Source organism: Pieris rapae, chromosome 1 (assembly GCF_905147795.1).
Source record: "Pieris rapae chromosome 1, ilPieRapa1.1, whole genome shotgun sequence".
In the NCBI taxonomy this organism is placed as follows: domain Eukaryota; kingdom Metazoa; phylum Arthropoda; class Insecta; order Lepidoptera; family Pieridae; genus Pieris; species Pieris rapae.
Genome location: NC_059509.1, coordinates 5,212,716 through 5,227,317, shown reverse-complemented (window position 1 = coordinate 5,227,317; position 14,602 = coordinate 5,212,716). Strand labels below are relative to the sequence as shown.

Here is a 14,602-nt window from a genome sequence, read left to right as displayed (position 1 = left end):
TTGCTATGTCGTGTATTCATCTTCTTAAGTTGTTTTCCATTATTTGGTCGTTGTATAATAATGGGTCGTAAACTCAGATTTATGTAGCTTGGGACAGTAGCAGTCAAGAATATTACTTTTATTAAATAAACACGTTGATCGACAATTTAAGAGTATGTTGGCTTTGCCGGTGACTCGGCGGTCTAATTATGAACCACTCTTTGATGTATATATAAAAGTTTCATTATACTAACAATATACGTATGAACTAGCATCTTGTTATTAATAAAAAAATCTGACCCTAAGTAATTACAATAAAACGAAATGCGTTTCGTCTTTTGTTTTACATTGACTTAACATGAACGTTAAAAAATAACGTTCCTATAACTTAGCACGTGTGAGGTAACGTGCGCGCAAGTTATTCTCTTCATATTTAATTTTGGCCCATATAGTACGGGAATGTAGCGTTCATTCAATTTGCAGCGAAGCCCCTGAGGGCGTAATCCCAGGCTTAGGTGTGTTGCGTCCTGCTTTTGATACTTCGAGAAACACAAACATTGGCCAAGTAATTTTGAAAACATATCCAAAATAGTACGGCGATAAGAAAAAGATATATGTTTGTTAATGAGACTGAAGTACATCTTAGTCAACAAAGCAAACAATACGAAAAGCATGTCGGACATGCTTTTTATAAACTCATTCACACACGCTACAATCCGTAGTTTTATATGACCAATCACACAGTGAAGCGAAACATCATGGCTTCGTCTATCGTTTTGTATTTGAATTCGTAGACCGTCTACAACTTTGCTCGTAGATCAGGTAGCTGTCATACAATTTCAATTGAGTACCACAAATCTCAAGAACATGGCAACTCACTCTAATAATTAATTATTTACACATATTTTGGTATTGGTTACTTGCATTTTAAATAATTGGTAGTAATTTGAATATTGGTATGACAGAAAAGTTAAGTTAGTTTGAACTATTATTATTTAAAATGTAAATCAAATTGTAGCTTTAAGTATGAACTTAAAATCATCATACTCTTAAGTTGAAGTAGGTTTGCAATAAGATATTTTTAGCATTTATTGAACGACACGCACTTTATGTGCTAACGCTTATATTTTTATACAATCTCTTGTATAAAAAAATAAATAAAAATACTTGAACTGTATTTCGGAAAAAGTACCAAAGAATTTAAAATAATCATAAATAATTAATATTTACATATGTAGTGTTAGGTGCTATAGACACATTAATTTTATAATATATTTATTTTAAATTTCAAACAAATTAATACAATATTTTTATTATTTATGAAACACTTTATAGCCTTACATTATAATATCAAATATGTGGCGCAAGAAGGCCTCAATAAATAATATAAAGAGCTTATTTGTGCGCAGATCCCTGGGCCATAATCCACAGGCTCAAGTCCGTACTTTAGATTCACATTATCACAGTATTATGCTGATTTAGCTGGTCTGATTACGAATAGGGTTAGTAATTAGTTACTGAGTATAAGGCTTACTTGCCACGTATTATTTACCTATAATATGTAGCGTGCTTACTTGAAATCGTTTAAATAGTATTTTTAAATTATTCAAATAAATTATTCAAATAAATTAACGTATGCAAATTTCAAAATCAGAGACATGTTGATTGGCTTAAGACGGACGAGCAGAATTGGAGAGAATCTCCGTCAGTCTTTCATAACATAGGTGCGACCGTCACAACTTAGTCTGATATCATAAAGTCAAAAACCCATCACGAAGCCTTTAGCACTTACCCTTTTAGCCCTCAGATTGATAGCCCTTGATATTTTTAATAGGCTAGGAATTTATTCCTGACATTGGTTCAAGCATTATTTTATCAAAGTTACCCTAGATATGGATGGATTATAAGAGCAGAGATATTATACCGCAATATGGCCCTCTCTTGTATACAGTCATAATTCTGTGAGGTTTATGTTCAAATACGGGCTCAAAATAGTTTTTTAAATCAGCCATTCCTCTTTTGTTGTCAGTATGAAGATTAAAAAGATCCCCTCGTAAATGGAATGGTTCACTAAAATTCTATACAAAGGGAAATTCGTCTGTCAGGCTCATTTAATCTACCTCGATTACACACTGTCGAGAGAGCATCCCCAAAATGCCGCCATAAAACCTAATGATCGCATATGTAATAAAGTCTTAAAGAAAACCTAAAGCTGCGGTTTATTGACTCATAAATTACCGATTCATACCATTAATAGCGAGTTATGAACTACATAGTAACTAACACTTTTAAACTAGATTTGACACAGATAGGGAGCAAAGCTGTTTAAGTCGTTAGTTTTAACTTATATCCAAATAAATATGTATATTACAATCGGAAACATAAATAATAAGTATGGTAGACGGCAACTAATAGTTAAGAAAATTAAACTATATAAATAAACATTTATACAAAATATGTAATTTCAAGTATTTTTTTTAAGTGAAACTTCTAACGCGACTTGCAACAAGTTTGCGTTAAACGTTTAACGCTTCTGGGGAGGGGGAATAGAAAAAGATTTATATGGATATATATATTATTAGTAGCAACATAATTTTTATTAATTTTTATTTATATAGTTTAATTTTCTTAACTACTAGGCGCCGTCTGCCGCTTATATATGTTCACGATTGTAATGTAGGATGTTAATGCAAAGAAGTGCTCCAGAGATAATTGTTATAAATTATTCATTATTAAAATACAATGTGATAACTCCCACTCAAGCTGATAAGCTCATACATAATGCATTAAAATAAAAGAATATTTTCTACTGTACACACAAAATACATTAATATCAATACAAAGTTTAAAACGATTAAAAAATACTCATAGCTTTTATACAGTTCGCATCGACTACTTGAGTTTATATTTATTTAGTGCATCGCTCATAGCTGACTGTATACTATACGGCACACAATGGAACAAGTACCACTTATACCTGAAGCAAAGTAAACGCTGAGTCACTATGCATATATGTTTTTCCATTTTGAGAACAATGTTCCTACGGTGTTTTTAAAACAACCCTCAAAGTATATAATAAACTTTTAGTTTAAAGTTTTAAAAATTATTTCAATGAAAAGAAAACATGCCAAAGTCACTAATTTTGATTAATAACTGCCAAAATTTTGAAATGGCTCAGTGAAATCTAATAGTTGTGATAATACTTCTATGAGATATTTTAGGTTAAGTTTAGTTTAAAACGAACACTCACACACTTACACATCCTTACACGTTACAAATTCCTACACACAACTAATAAACTATTAGTAAATTGTCTTGGTTAGTACATAATGTTTTAGTAGTCTCCGTATGTAAACCGTTTTGGCTATATTTTATTAGGTAAAAAAGACATTTTTATTCCTACTCCAGTAAGTAATTGACACATTTACATAGACTACAGACCAGGCTTACTGAGATTTAGCATAAACTCAACTGGATTTAAAAATAGAACATGCTTATTAACGAAAGCGAAAACGTAAATGAAAAACGCTCGAGAGCAATTAAAATAATGACTTTTCATAGAGTCGTATAAAGTTATTATTCTAGGCAAGCGGATATGTGGCCCCTGATAATTACATATTCAGTGATTCGGTAATCATGCTAAATTGCGTATTATAATGGTAATTATAATTTGAATTACAAATTGCTGACATTTATGATATCTTTGCCATAGACCATATTAAACTCGTCCGCGTCTTTTCTTGAGATGATTAATTCATACTGTTTTTCCTATGGTTCCTTTTTCTTATCTCCATTAGAATATTGTATCATTGCGATTATTTCGTTTGGCCTGGTAAGGTTGTCACGACATATTTTGGTCTTTTGTTATTTATACGACGCTGTGTTTTTTTGCCTTACTAGTATTTTGTGCTTGACCAAAGCATGCCCGAATGTCCTTTAAACAAAATACATCTCCGATATACTACTACGATAGTACTAGCTACGGTTCAGGTTAGTTCAACCTGTGTCGTAATTGCATATTTGTCTACCACACTTGATAAATATTATTTATAGAATAACACCATATAACCAGTGTTAGTGGCTTAAGTAAACGCCTCTGGTCCTTCAGGTAGTTCGTTCGAATCAAGTCTGTGAATTGGTTGCACTAATACAATTTGCTATCTATTTGCGTAATTAGCACTTCCTAAGGTGCCTGCAAGCATGTCAAATAAGGCACCAATAGAGATGTAGCGCCACAATATTATTATTATTAACAAAAAAAACAGATATTAAACTCTTAAATATATATTTTACAATATAAAGATCTTGTTTACGTACTACTTCATAGCCGACTAGATTCCGTATTATGTCAAGTTGACCCAGCTAAAGTTTCAATAGACTGACCTAAGGCAAGATATAAACTGTCGCCTGAACTTTGAAGCACCATATTGCCACATAAGCCTTCAGTACTAAGCAAAAAGCTAGGTTTTTCTCAATAAACTGTTATATATTGGAACAAAGTACGGTGTAAAGTAAATTGAAATGATACTTCTATTTAAGACTGCATTATTAATATTTTGATCTTGAAACCTATATGAACATACATTATGAAAGTGATATAAAATATAAATAAGATGTATGATGTATTTCGAAAAATCTTTAAACAGACAGACAACATGTATAAGACAATTTTTTTTAGTAAAATAAGCGAAATTAAACTCTCTCATTAAAAAAAATGATGAGTATAAATTTGAGAATCGCTATATTTCATGTTAATGAAAAAAATCCTTCAGATGCATTATAGTTCATTACATAATTCTAAATATTTTAATTATCTTAATAGGGTGAAATGCCACCTAACTACCTCGTTAATGTTCTGCAAACAGGTCAACTACATACAATAACACTGTATTATTATGAGCGTGTTAATTGTTATTAAAATAGCTTTTGACATATATTGTAATTCAGACATTTAGCTATGTATTGTAATTTAATTTAGGCCCTTATAAAGAGAGTAGAAATATCTCATTTCATAGGCTAGAAATTTGAAATTGTAAACTTCTTACTATACTATGCAGTTATAATAGGGAATAGATTTCTTAAATAAATGTGTGAAACTGTAGTGAAACTGAAAACTTCTAGAAATATTTCACCCAGAATTTGAACGTGATATCTTCCATAAGCAATACACAGTCAACCAATCTACGCTATTAGGGAGGAAATCGTAAGTGAATTATAAAATCATACCTACATAAGTGAAAACCGCCACCAGCAAACAACTGCTTTTTAAGTTGGCTTGTGGTTTACGGCAATAAAAAGTAAAAGGCTACTAGGTCCTACTAGCACGGAAGTACCTAAGAAATACAGAAATACTCATCCAAATTAATTTATTATAGGTTGTAAACGTTTAACTAACTTGATTCACCTTGTAAGATTTAACAACGCAAGAATACCAAACCTACAAAAGCAATGTAAGGCTACAATATTATTGAAAGAGGATGTATGTAATAAAACTATCTATGTACAGATTATAAGGCATCTAGAAAGTTCCAAATACTCATAAAACCTTTCCCCTAAAGTTTATACCATAGGAGGGTTAGTCATAAATAGAACTACCGGTCCAATATGTCAGACTGAGTTTCACTGAGGCATGCTTTTAATATTAAAGTTCCATTCACAGTACAAAATTTGTTATGTTCTCGGAGATTTAAAAAACTTTTACAATACAATATGACTTGTATTAACACACGAAAAAGAGCATAAAAATTATGCACATTAGTTAAGTATTTCTTAAATATCTATTCATTCTATATATTCTAAATAAAACACAGAATTTATAAGCATACTGCATTCTTTTTTCAAAAATGTCCGCTGTAAAATAAAAGCTTAACAATAATAAGATACTAGCGAAAGGTGAAAGTTCAAAGTCTGCCCTTTGTGAATGAGACAAAGAAAACTGAAGTCTCGCTAATCTTTAATAACGTAATTTATGATTAAATCGAATGTTAAAAAGTGCACTTTATACACTGAGCGCATAATACATAGTTTAAGTAGCTCACAATTATAATAGTAAACTATGTCTAAACACTATGTGTTATTATAACCCGTTTTTATTAATGTCATTGAACAAATTTTATTATTGCCAAAAATAGTTCAAACCTTATGTGTGCTAAAATAATATTAAACATTTAGGTGACGATTCAAAAATAGTAATAAAACACTATTATATAGAAAATTAAGGACTAAATTGTATTTTAAGAAACTAATTAAAACCGCAACTCCAAATTCGAAATTTAAAAATTGCCTCCATTAACATTTAACTGCATTAATATTTTATAATAAGAAATAACTTTCAAATGTTGAAGCTTGATATTTTTCACGGCGACAATTTTATAAGAAAAAATAGTACCTTTTAGGCTAACCCAGCTGTGCCGTGAATCTATAGTCGGAGTTAAAAATGTTGTTGCCCAATAAAGCTTTCAAAACTTCGGTTTTACGACTCTCTCGAGGATGTATAGCTTACCTCGGTCATTATATAAAGCGAGGCCACCTTGTTTTGATTTTTCCCCTATTTATATTCTTAGACTAGGAGCCACAAGATAATCAGATGAAATTACCAAAACAAGTAGGTATCTAAGCTATTTATTTATTTATTGAGCACTAACATGTGATTACGTGAGTATCACACATTTATTAGAATACACATTTAAACAGATTAATACTTGTGGTTTAATCTGTGTATTAGAAATAAATAAAAGTGATACGACGTACAGTAACTGATTTAATACTAACAATTATAGTAATTTTACACATCTGTAATTGCCTTAAGCAATCCTATTAAAGTACTATAAATCACGAGATATTATTTGAAACTAATACAACAAATCGAATACAACATGTATTAGATAATAATTAATATTGTATTTTTATTAATTTATTTAAGGTATGTGAGGTACCATATAGCCCTTCAATCAGGTAGTCGGACACATTTATGCATCTGTTTAACTGTTACCAATTCTTTATGCACCGCTAGATTTGATCCGTGTATCTACTAACACATATATAAAGTAAAGTATCCATAAAAAAATAAAATATCATCGTAAATTCTAAAATATTTCAACTTACGTAATGACAAAAGTTTCCGATTTCATTACCATCGCACCGTCGTAAATATTAAATGTTCAATAGCCGTAATGTTCGTGAATAAATGGAGCGGTGAAATTTATGTGAAACTCCTTTACGAGGCGTACGTGGTTAGGTAGAGTCAATGTACTTGAGCAGGTAACATCAAGGTGTTTGAGACGGAATTTACGCTACATCGCATTTACGGGTGCAAACAATGAATAATGAAAAGGCTAAAATGTAGATGGTAGGTAGGATATAAAGTTGACATATTATAATAGCTAAGACCCAGTTTTCTCAGAACTGCGCGGGGAAACTATCAATTGTTTACTTAGTGGCTTGGCTTTTCCGACAGACAACATTTGTTTGCAGCTTTACATATTTTAAGTAAACATAAAATTACAATAAATCTTACGAGAATATAATGATATTCTTTGAAAATACTACTGTGTATTCGTTAGTTCATTAAATACACAAAGGTTTACTAAACAAGAGGAATTTTAGATTTTCTTGTAAAGTATATATTTATTTATTTTATTAAAGCTACTCATTAAACAAATTCAAATACTTATTTTACACACAAAAGCCAAAACAGAATACACATTCAAAGATAAACATAAAGCACAGTTTTACAAAGCACAATTTCATACTTGATTGATTGATAGGTTATAATATATATTTAATATAAAGGAAAAAACAAAGCCATTATTAGTAAAAGATACCAGAGATTTTTAAATAATATTTTAAGAATTTATTTAGGCACATTAAATATATCGATTTGCTGGTAATTTATGTTGTAATCTGTAGGCATACGATACATAACCGAGTTTTGTATAAATAAACTTCACCATTGCGAGAAATGTTACATCCTATGCATTTTAGGCTGTTGTGTGAAATAAGGTGTGAATAAATGTGATATTAGCTGATGCTTGGTACTTCGCAAGTAGAAATATGTCGTAAAATACTCCGTTCTAATAGAATTATTGTTCCATTTCATTAGGCAGCAGGTGCGAAGGTCATGCGACCATTCAAAATTAGATTTGTATAATTCCCATATTATAATCTTGTTACGCGGGAAATTTTTCATAAATACAATGTAAGTTGCGTATTCTATTTGTAATGTTTAATAGGCTTCTGTTGTTTTATAATCGAAGCAAAAGACCTTTTATACATTAATATGCACGCGGTAAAAACAAATTCTGCATAGATTTTTACAATATTGTAACATTGCGAATGAAACCAAAATTTCATACTACAACGCGCGACAAACCCGATTTGTCTAGTATAAACATACTGTAATGAACACTTAGTAAAATTCTTTCTTTTTTTTCTAATACTGTTTATCTGTCATCCATGATATATTATCAACTGCAATTTCACAATGTCCGGATAAGTTCCAAATAAGCTATTCATTACTTATTGGTAGGATAAATAGTATTTTTTCGTTTCACGACTATCAGATAGCGCTATACGTCATGAAATGCGAAGTAGCTTATTTGGAACTTTTATATTTCGAATAATTTATGTGTTGCATAGCTATTTGGCACTTTATCCATACATTGTGAAACAGACCCTAATTCTATTTTTAAACTAACGTCCACATATTTTGATGAATATAAATCAATACTGTAAAATAATTCTCGAAATCAGACCAGCAGTTTGTTTTGGACAAATTTTGCTGACTTTCGCGTGATTGATGTCTTACAATTGGGTAAATTGAAAACGATTTTGACGAAGGAATGCTTGTCTTTGGTTATTAGTCAGCGCATTTGATTTTGGCATTTTCTGTTTATGATAATTATAAACTATTACCGTTTTACATAACATGATAACAGAAAACGAGCCAACATACATTATTCACTATTTTATGGTAGTCTTAAGCGATGACTAAACGTATGTAAATATTAATATAAAGAAAACGTACTAACTTTTATATTGGCTTAAAGCGTATATATAGCTTGCCAGCTAGTGGGCTGTGAAATGTGTGTTTAAATGTATCTGTAAGTATAGTATGTATTACCAAACTGCACTAGATAACTAAATATCTAAATATATGAGAGGGTGAGAAGTAAGGACCTAACAACCCTTCGAATCCCTAAGCCCTACATAAATAGTGAAATTATAAATAATTATGGGATGTCTACACCAAGAGAACAGCTACCTAAGGTAACAGACGGAGCCCTATGCGTAGAATAGGTTAAGGTTTGATAGGTAGGATTATCAGGCATGCTCACCACGATAATTAGAGACCTACTACTTTGATAGAAACGAAGAAATGAATAAGACTGAATATTCAAATCTGATTTATTGAAACATCTTAAATACCACTTACACCTATTCACACATACATCATATCATGCTTGTGAGCTGTTAGTGTACCGTCCTCTTTCAGCTGTTAATATTCACAACAACCTCACGAGCCAGGTCAGCAGTTGGTCAATGTTCTACAATCATTCTCCGAACGTACAAGATAATTGCAAATGTGTTGGATATATTGTATCTGTCAATTTTCAACAGCCTAGACAATTAAATTTATATGAAAAACAATTCATAAATAATAATAAATAAATAAAATAAAAAAAGAAGCCTTTTTATTTTTACAGCTTATAGAACAAGAAGTTGGATTAAGTTAGTTTACTAACATACTAGTGTTAGTATTGTTAGTAATTAAATTTGTATCCTAAATTTAGTTGTGTTAGTTTTGTCCTTAACCCTACTTTTATACTATTATTCTTCACTCTGTAAGAACTCCTTGTATGTGAAGGTTTCCTCCAAAGATAGCCAGTCCTCTTCAGCCATCAATTCATAAATAAGACAAATAAAATATATTTGCATATCCAAAACTATGACAAAAATGAATGTCACTTAAAAACTCCACTATCATAGCACCTTTAAAAATCCGAAAGCTATGGGTAAAGACATGCAAAGAAGTGTGTAAGCCATATTATATTGATTCATGAATCACCCTTTCTGGATAGACAGAGGATCTATTGTTTTCTTTTGTTTGAAACCCGCAATAACGTTCGAACATTGAAATTCGGGTCAGGTGGCTGACACAAATTTATGGAGGCTTTACGATATCATAGCCTTGATTTTCCGTAAGTCGGCGATTAGTGGCGTTAGGAAATTAGATGTGTAAATGGATACGTGCTATAGCTGATTATCCTATTATATGTATGCTACATTTAATTTTCTTTTCGATATAGGGTTCGTTGATTTTCAAAACAGTTTTTTTAATACCTTAAAACTCAACTACGGCTGATTTTAATATGATTGAGACTCAGTCTAGTTGATACTTCTAACAAACATTATTTTAATATAAGTTTTTGAGTGTCTTAGGATATATTTATATTATTTCATGGGAGTCGATATACGCTTAGGAATATGTACCTAATGTTGACTAAAATCACACCAAGTAACATGAGTAAATGTCAGAAGATAATTAAATCACTAGAACTGAATATAAACAAGTGAATATGTAAATATAAAATATTTTGATAAACTCTTTAAAACTAATGATTCCGACTAGTTGTATTTGATCTAATTAACACTAAGTTTATGTAAGCTTAATGCGTGTACTAAGTTTGAATCCCGGAAAACTGATGATTTTCAATGTGCCCACTTGTGTTCCTTAGGCTAGGTAATGGCATGCTTTAGAACTTTTTTGATATTCCATCAACATATATTATCATCAACATATATATTTAATATTTGTTATGAAATACACTACAGACATTTAACCATTATTTATAACATGGAATAAATACAAATCTGCTTTTAAATGTTATAAATATACGTACATATTCTCGGCATTGTTTATAATAGCATTAATACTGTTATAGTTACCAACAATTATCCACAGTCAATGTATGTCTAAAGTTAGCCAATTTCAATATGAAGTTAGATACTGTTCGCTGAGTTTGTAACTATCATTAAATGTCGAACAAAGGACGTGCATATAAATACTTGAGCTATTTTTCCACGCCATTTACCGAACAGTGTCACTGAGTATACTTAACACACACATAATATAATAACAATATATATATTATATAATTGTTGTATGCCTGGGTTTTATAGACTACGTATTTGTGTGGGTGGTCGACTGTCAAATTTTACTAGAATTTTAGGTATAAAAACAAAAAAATCTCTTCTGCCTTTTTTCCGAAACGTATCATATTATAATCAAGACTATAATAATGCCCAGATTGACTAGACAGTTCTTCTAATCGATCATTGTATTTATAGGAACACTTTCGGAGATTAAGATAGATAGATGTGTTGAAAATCATAAGTGACTATCAGAGTTACAAAGTAATTGTTTGAATGTTACTTTGTAAATAAATAAATTCTTACCTGCTGATCGCGCCTCTTTACACGCAAGAACCATACTATGCCGCACGTCTGGGTTGTCATCAGCTATAGTTTCTCCCACGGCCACGAATCGTTCCACTGCGCATGCGACGGCAGCTCCTACTCTCTGTACCGCGGCTCCAACAGCTGCATCACCTCTCGTTGTCACCAGACTGCTGATCTGTTATTTTAAATTTAAGTATGCAGATATTAAGAGATCTCAAGCGAACGTTAAAATAGAACAAGGATAGTACGGACTTGATATATTAATCCCGTTACTACAACGAAATCCACCAACAAAACACACAAAAATTGTTTTCTCTATGTTACAGAATGGCGCAAGAATTGTTTTCAGCTATGGTTTATATTTGTCTTAATGGATTTATTTGCTTGTCACTTATTGTTGAAAATTAACTAATATTTCAAATATAGCTTGAACATTTTGGATTTGAATTTTAAATACAATTTATACAGCGATTTTATTGACTGTGATTTAATACAATATATAGAAGAAGTACAATTACACAACGTAAATATATAATATATATATTTATGTTGTATAATGTATATAACTAGACGATCATATGTTTTTATGTAATAAAATGATTTATATATACAATAGCCGTAGCGTAAAATAGAATGTAATGTAACAAAACTAAGATAAGAGAGATATTTTGTATTTGCACATCACAGCCATATATCATCAACCAACACTTATATACTTCGTATTTTATTGTGTATGGAACACATAAAATAATTCATCAAAATCCTTACTTGCCATCTTAAACAATAACACAAAGGATTCTGGCGGACACTGTTTTATGAATTGACTATTTAATTAATGACTTAATGTTATTTGTAACATTAATTACGCTTATAAATATAGAATGTTAAACGAAGATTTGAATAATAATCAACCTATTGAGACAGTTTGGCATCGTTGCGCCTTAACAGCTAAGAGCGCCTTTGGCCGGGGAAATAAGAAGGCCGCGAAATTCGATCAAGGTCGTTTTTGCACGCAAGTTTTTGGCATAACTACTTGTTGAATTGATATATTTGAAGCCCCAGGAATTCAACGTGCACTGAGCTCTGTTGTATATGCGGTCAGCTCTTACCTGGGGCTCCCGGCACGTGTAATCATCGTCATCGGATAGCGCGTCCATGTCTCCTGTGTGCGTTAAGCAAGGGCCCGCGTTGCGGCGGCGCGCTGTGTCGGCGCGCACGTGTGGACGCGCGGGCGGATCGCTGCGGCAGGGCGCCGCTCAGCCTGCCTCCGCCGCGGCACTGCCGGACCCTCGCCTGCGGCCATCGATCGCTGCCGACACCTGCACCCCGCCGCCCTCCCGCCCTTACAAACCCACGTGGCCGCCCGCCCTCCTTACTCTTCATATCGCGTTTTATCAATCAGTCATTTCCGCACATTTTTATAAAGAAAGGAACTGACCCCTCCCCGCGATGCAACCGTTGTTTATTACGTTGATATAATAAATTTTCGAAATGCACCCATTACGTCAGCTTGCGCGTACTGCGCCGACGCGAACCCGTATGCAACAGATGTCGAATAGGCGGGAAATTTAGAGTTTGACGTGAACTGTCGTGCATTGACGCGGGAAATCTAAAAATATAACTACTGCTTTAGACAGTGCGTAAGAGCACCGATAATTCCGTCAGTTTATCGAAGTTCTGACGTAGAGGACGCGTGTAACGTTGGTATCTTTACGAGCGTAGTGACAGGATTCGATGAAGTTGCGGAAATGAGCAAAGCGTGTATAGCGTACCTGCTTGATGAGTGGGAGTAGCGTTTTCTCGATGGAGTGTGTTTTAATTTTCGAGAGATAAGCTTCGAAATCTGGCAAGTCGGCGGCCGCCATGGCCGGCGCGTGCGCGGACGCGACTGCGCGGGCGCCGGGCTCACAGTTCTCACGTGGCGCCGCCCGCCCACGGTAAACATAGGTTCGCGTGTACACACGTACTCTTGTGGGATTATAAAACACCACAACCTTGCGTATTTTGTTTTGATTGAAAATGCCAACTATAAATTCAATCATACTTTTACTATATACTGATTATCAAATATTAGCACAGCCTACATGCTTTAAATATTTTGAACGATATTACTAGAGTGTTACTGGGTGTGTCTAAGATAGACACACCCAGTAACACTCTAGTAATCTCAAACTCTAATTTATCGATACATTTGACAATTCCAGCTCGTTAAACCTCCACTCCCATCCGTAGTGCTCAATCGGCTATTGAGGGGTGCATTCACACCAAGTAAGGAATAACGATAAATAACGATATTAAATAATGTGCAATATATCTAACAACTGTTAAGGAATGTTATTATAGTCAAATAAAAAAAATAATAGAGAGAACAGATAGGTTATCGATAACTTACCGATTCTACAATTTTCAACTTCCGCTTCAAATCATTGTCTACGGTAAAAAAGTAAACATTGCAATAACCGTCAGCATGTTCAAGCTTATTTTCGATAAAATTTATCGTGTAATATTTCGGCATAACTAAAATATCGAGCGAAGTCGAATCACATTTATTTTTATCAGACATCTTTAGGCAAGAACTATGTCTTATAGTTCAGTATTTTATTAATTGCGTTGAGCTGAATGCTATGCCGTTATATGCTGCTATAGTTAAAGCGAAATATAGTTGTAGTATAGTCCTATCAAGATCGGAAAAGCGTATGTCGGAATACAACCTACCGAACTCTAATTGCCCGCGATTGGTAAAGATGGAGTTCTCTAGTTTCTGACCAGGTCTCACTGGAGTAAGTGTGGTCTTATCTACATAATTTACTTATTATATCGATGTCAGAATTTTAAAACTCCATTATGTGGATTCTAGATAATACACTCCTCAAGACGATGTATTAATTTCGAAAGGCAGAAGAAACAGAACATATACGGAACATTCCTTATTAGCCCATTAATTTATAAAAAAAATCAGTAACTTGAGAAGTTTTGTTTTTTTTAGGAGACGAAATTTAGGTTGACAGGTTTGTACATATTGTACAGTTGTCTATAAAAGATAATAATGATAAGTTCATGGAACTTTGATCCTCGCTTTATTTGAGAGGCACTTATATTTGTTTGTTTAATCCTCCACCTAATGCTTGGATCTTTTGTTAGCTGTATGAAGTAGCAATAAAAC

The 14,602-nt window shown here is 32.6% G+C and overlaps 1 protein-coding gene across 9 annotated transcripts in view; it reads right to left on the bottom strand.

The window, feature by feature from the left end:
* LOC110994826 (alpha-catulin) overlaps positions 1-13,315 on the bottom strand; it is a 52,261-nt gene extending 38,946 nt beyond the window's left edge. For 6 of the 9 annotated variants that reach the window (XM_022261695.2, XM_022261694.2, XM_022261696.2 and 3 more), the window contains exons 1-2: positions 13,212-13,315; positions 11,437-11,614 (exon numbers count right to left, since the gene is read on the bottom strand). In XM_022261695.2, the coding sequence (XP_022117387.1) occupies positions 11,437-11,614; positions 13,212-13,304 (271 nt within the window). In that variant the 5' untranslated portion in view covers positions 13,305-13,315. Of the gene's footprint in view, positions 1-11,436; positions 11,615-12,548; positions 12,740-13,211 lie in introns of those variants that run through there. The other 3 variants (XM_022261700.2, XM_045634527.1, XM_022261701.2) reach the window with 2 other exon arrangements.
* Between the last annotated feature and the right edge of the window lie 1,287 nt (positions 13,316-14,602).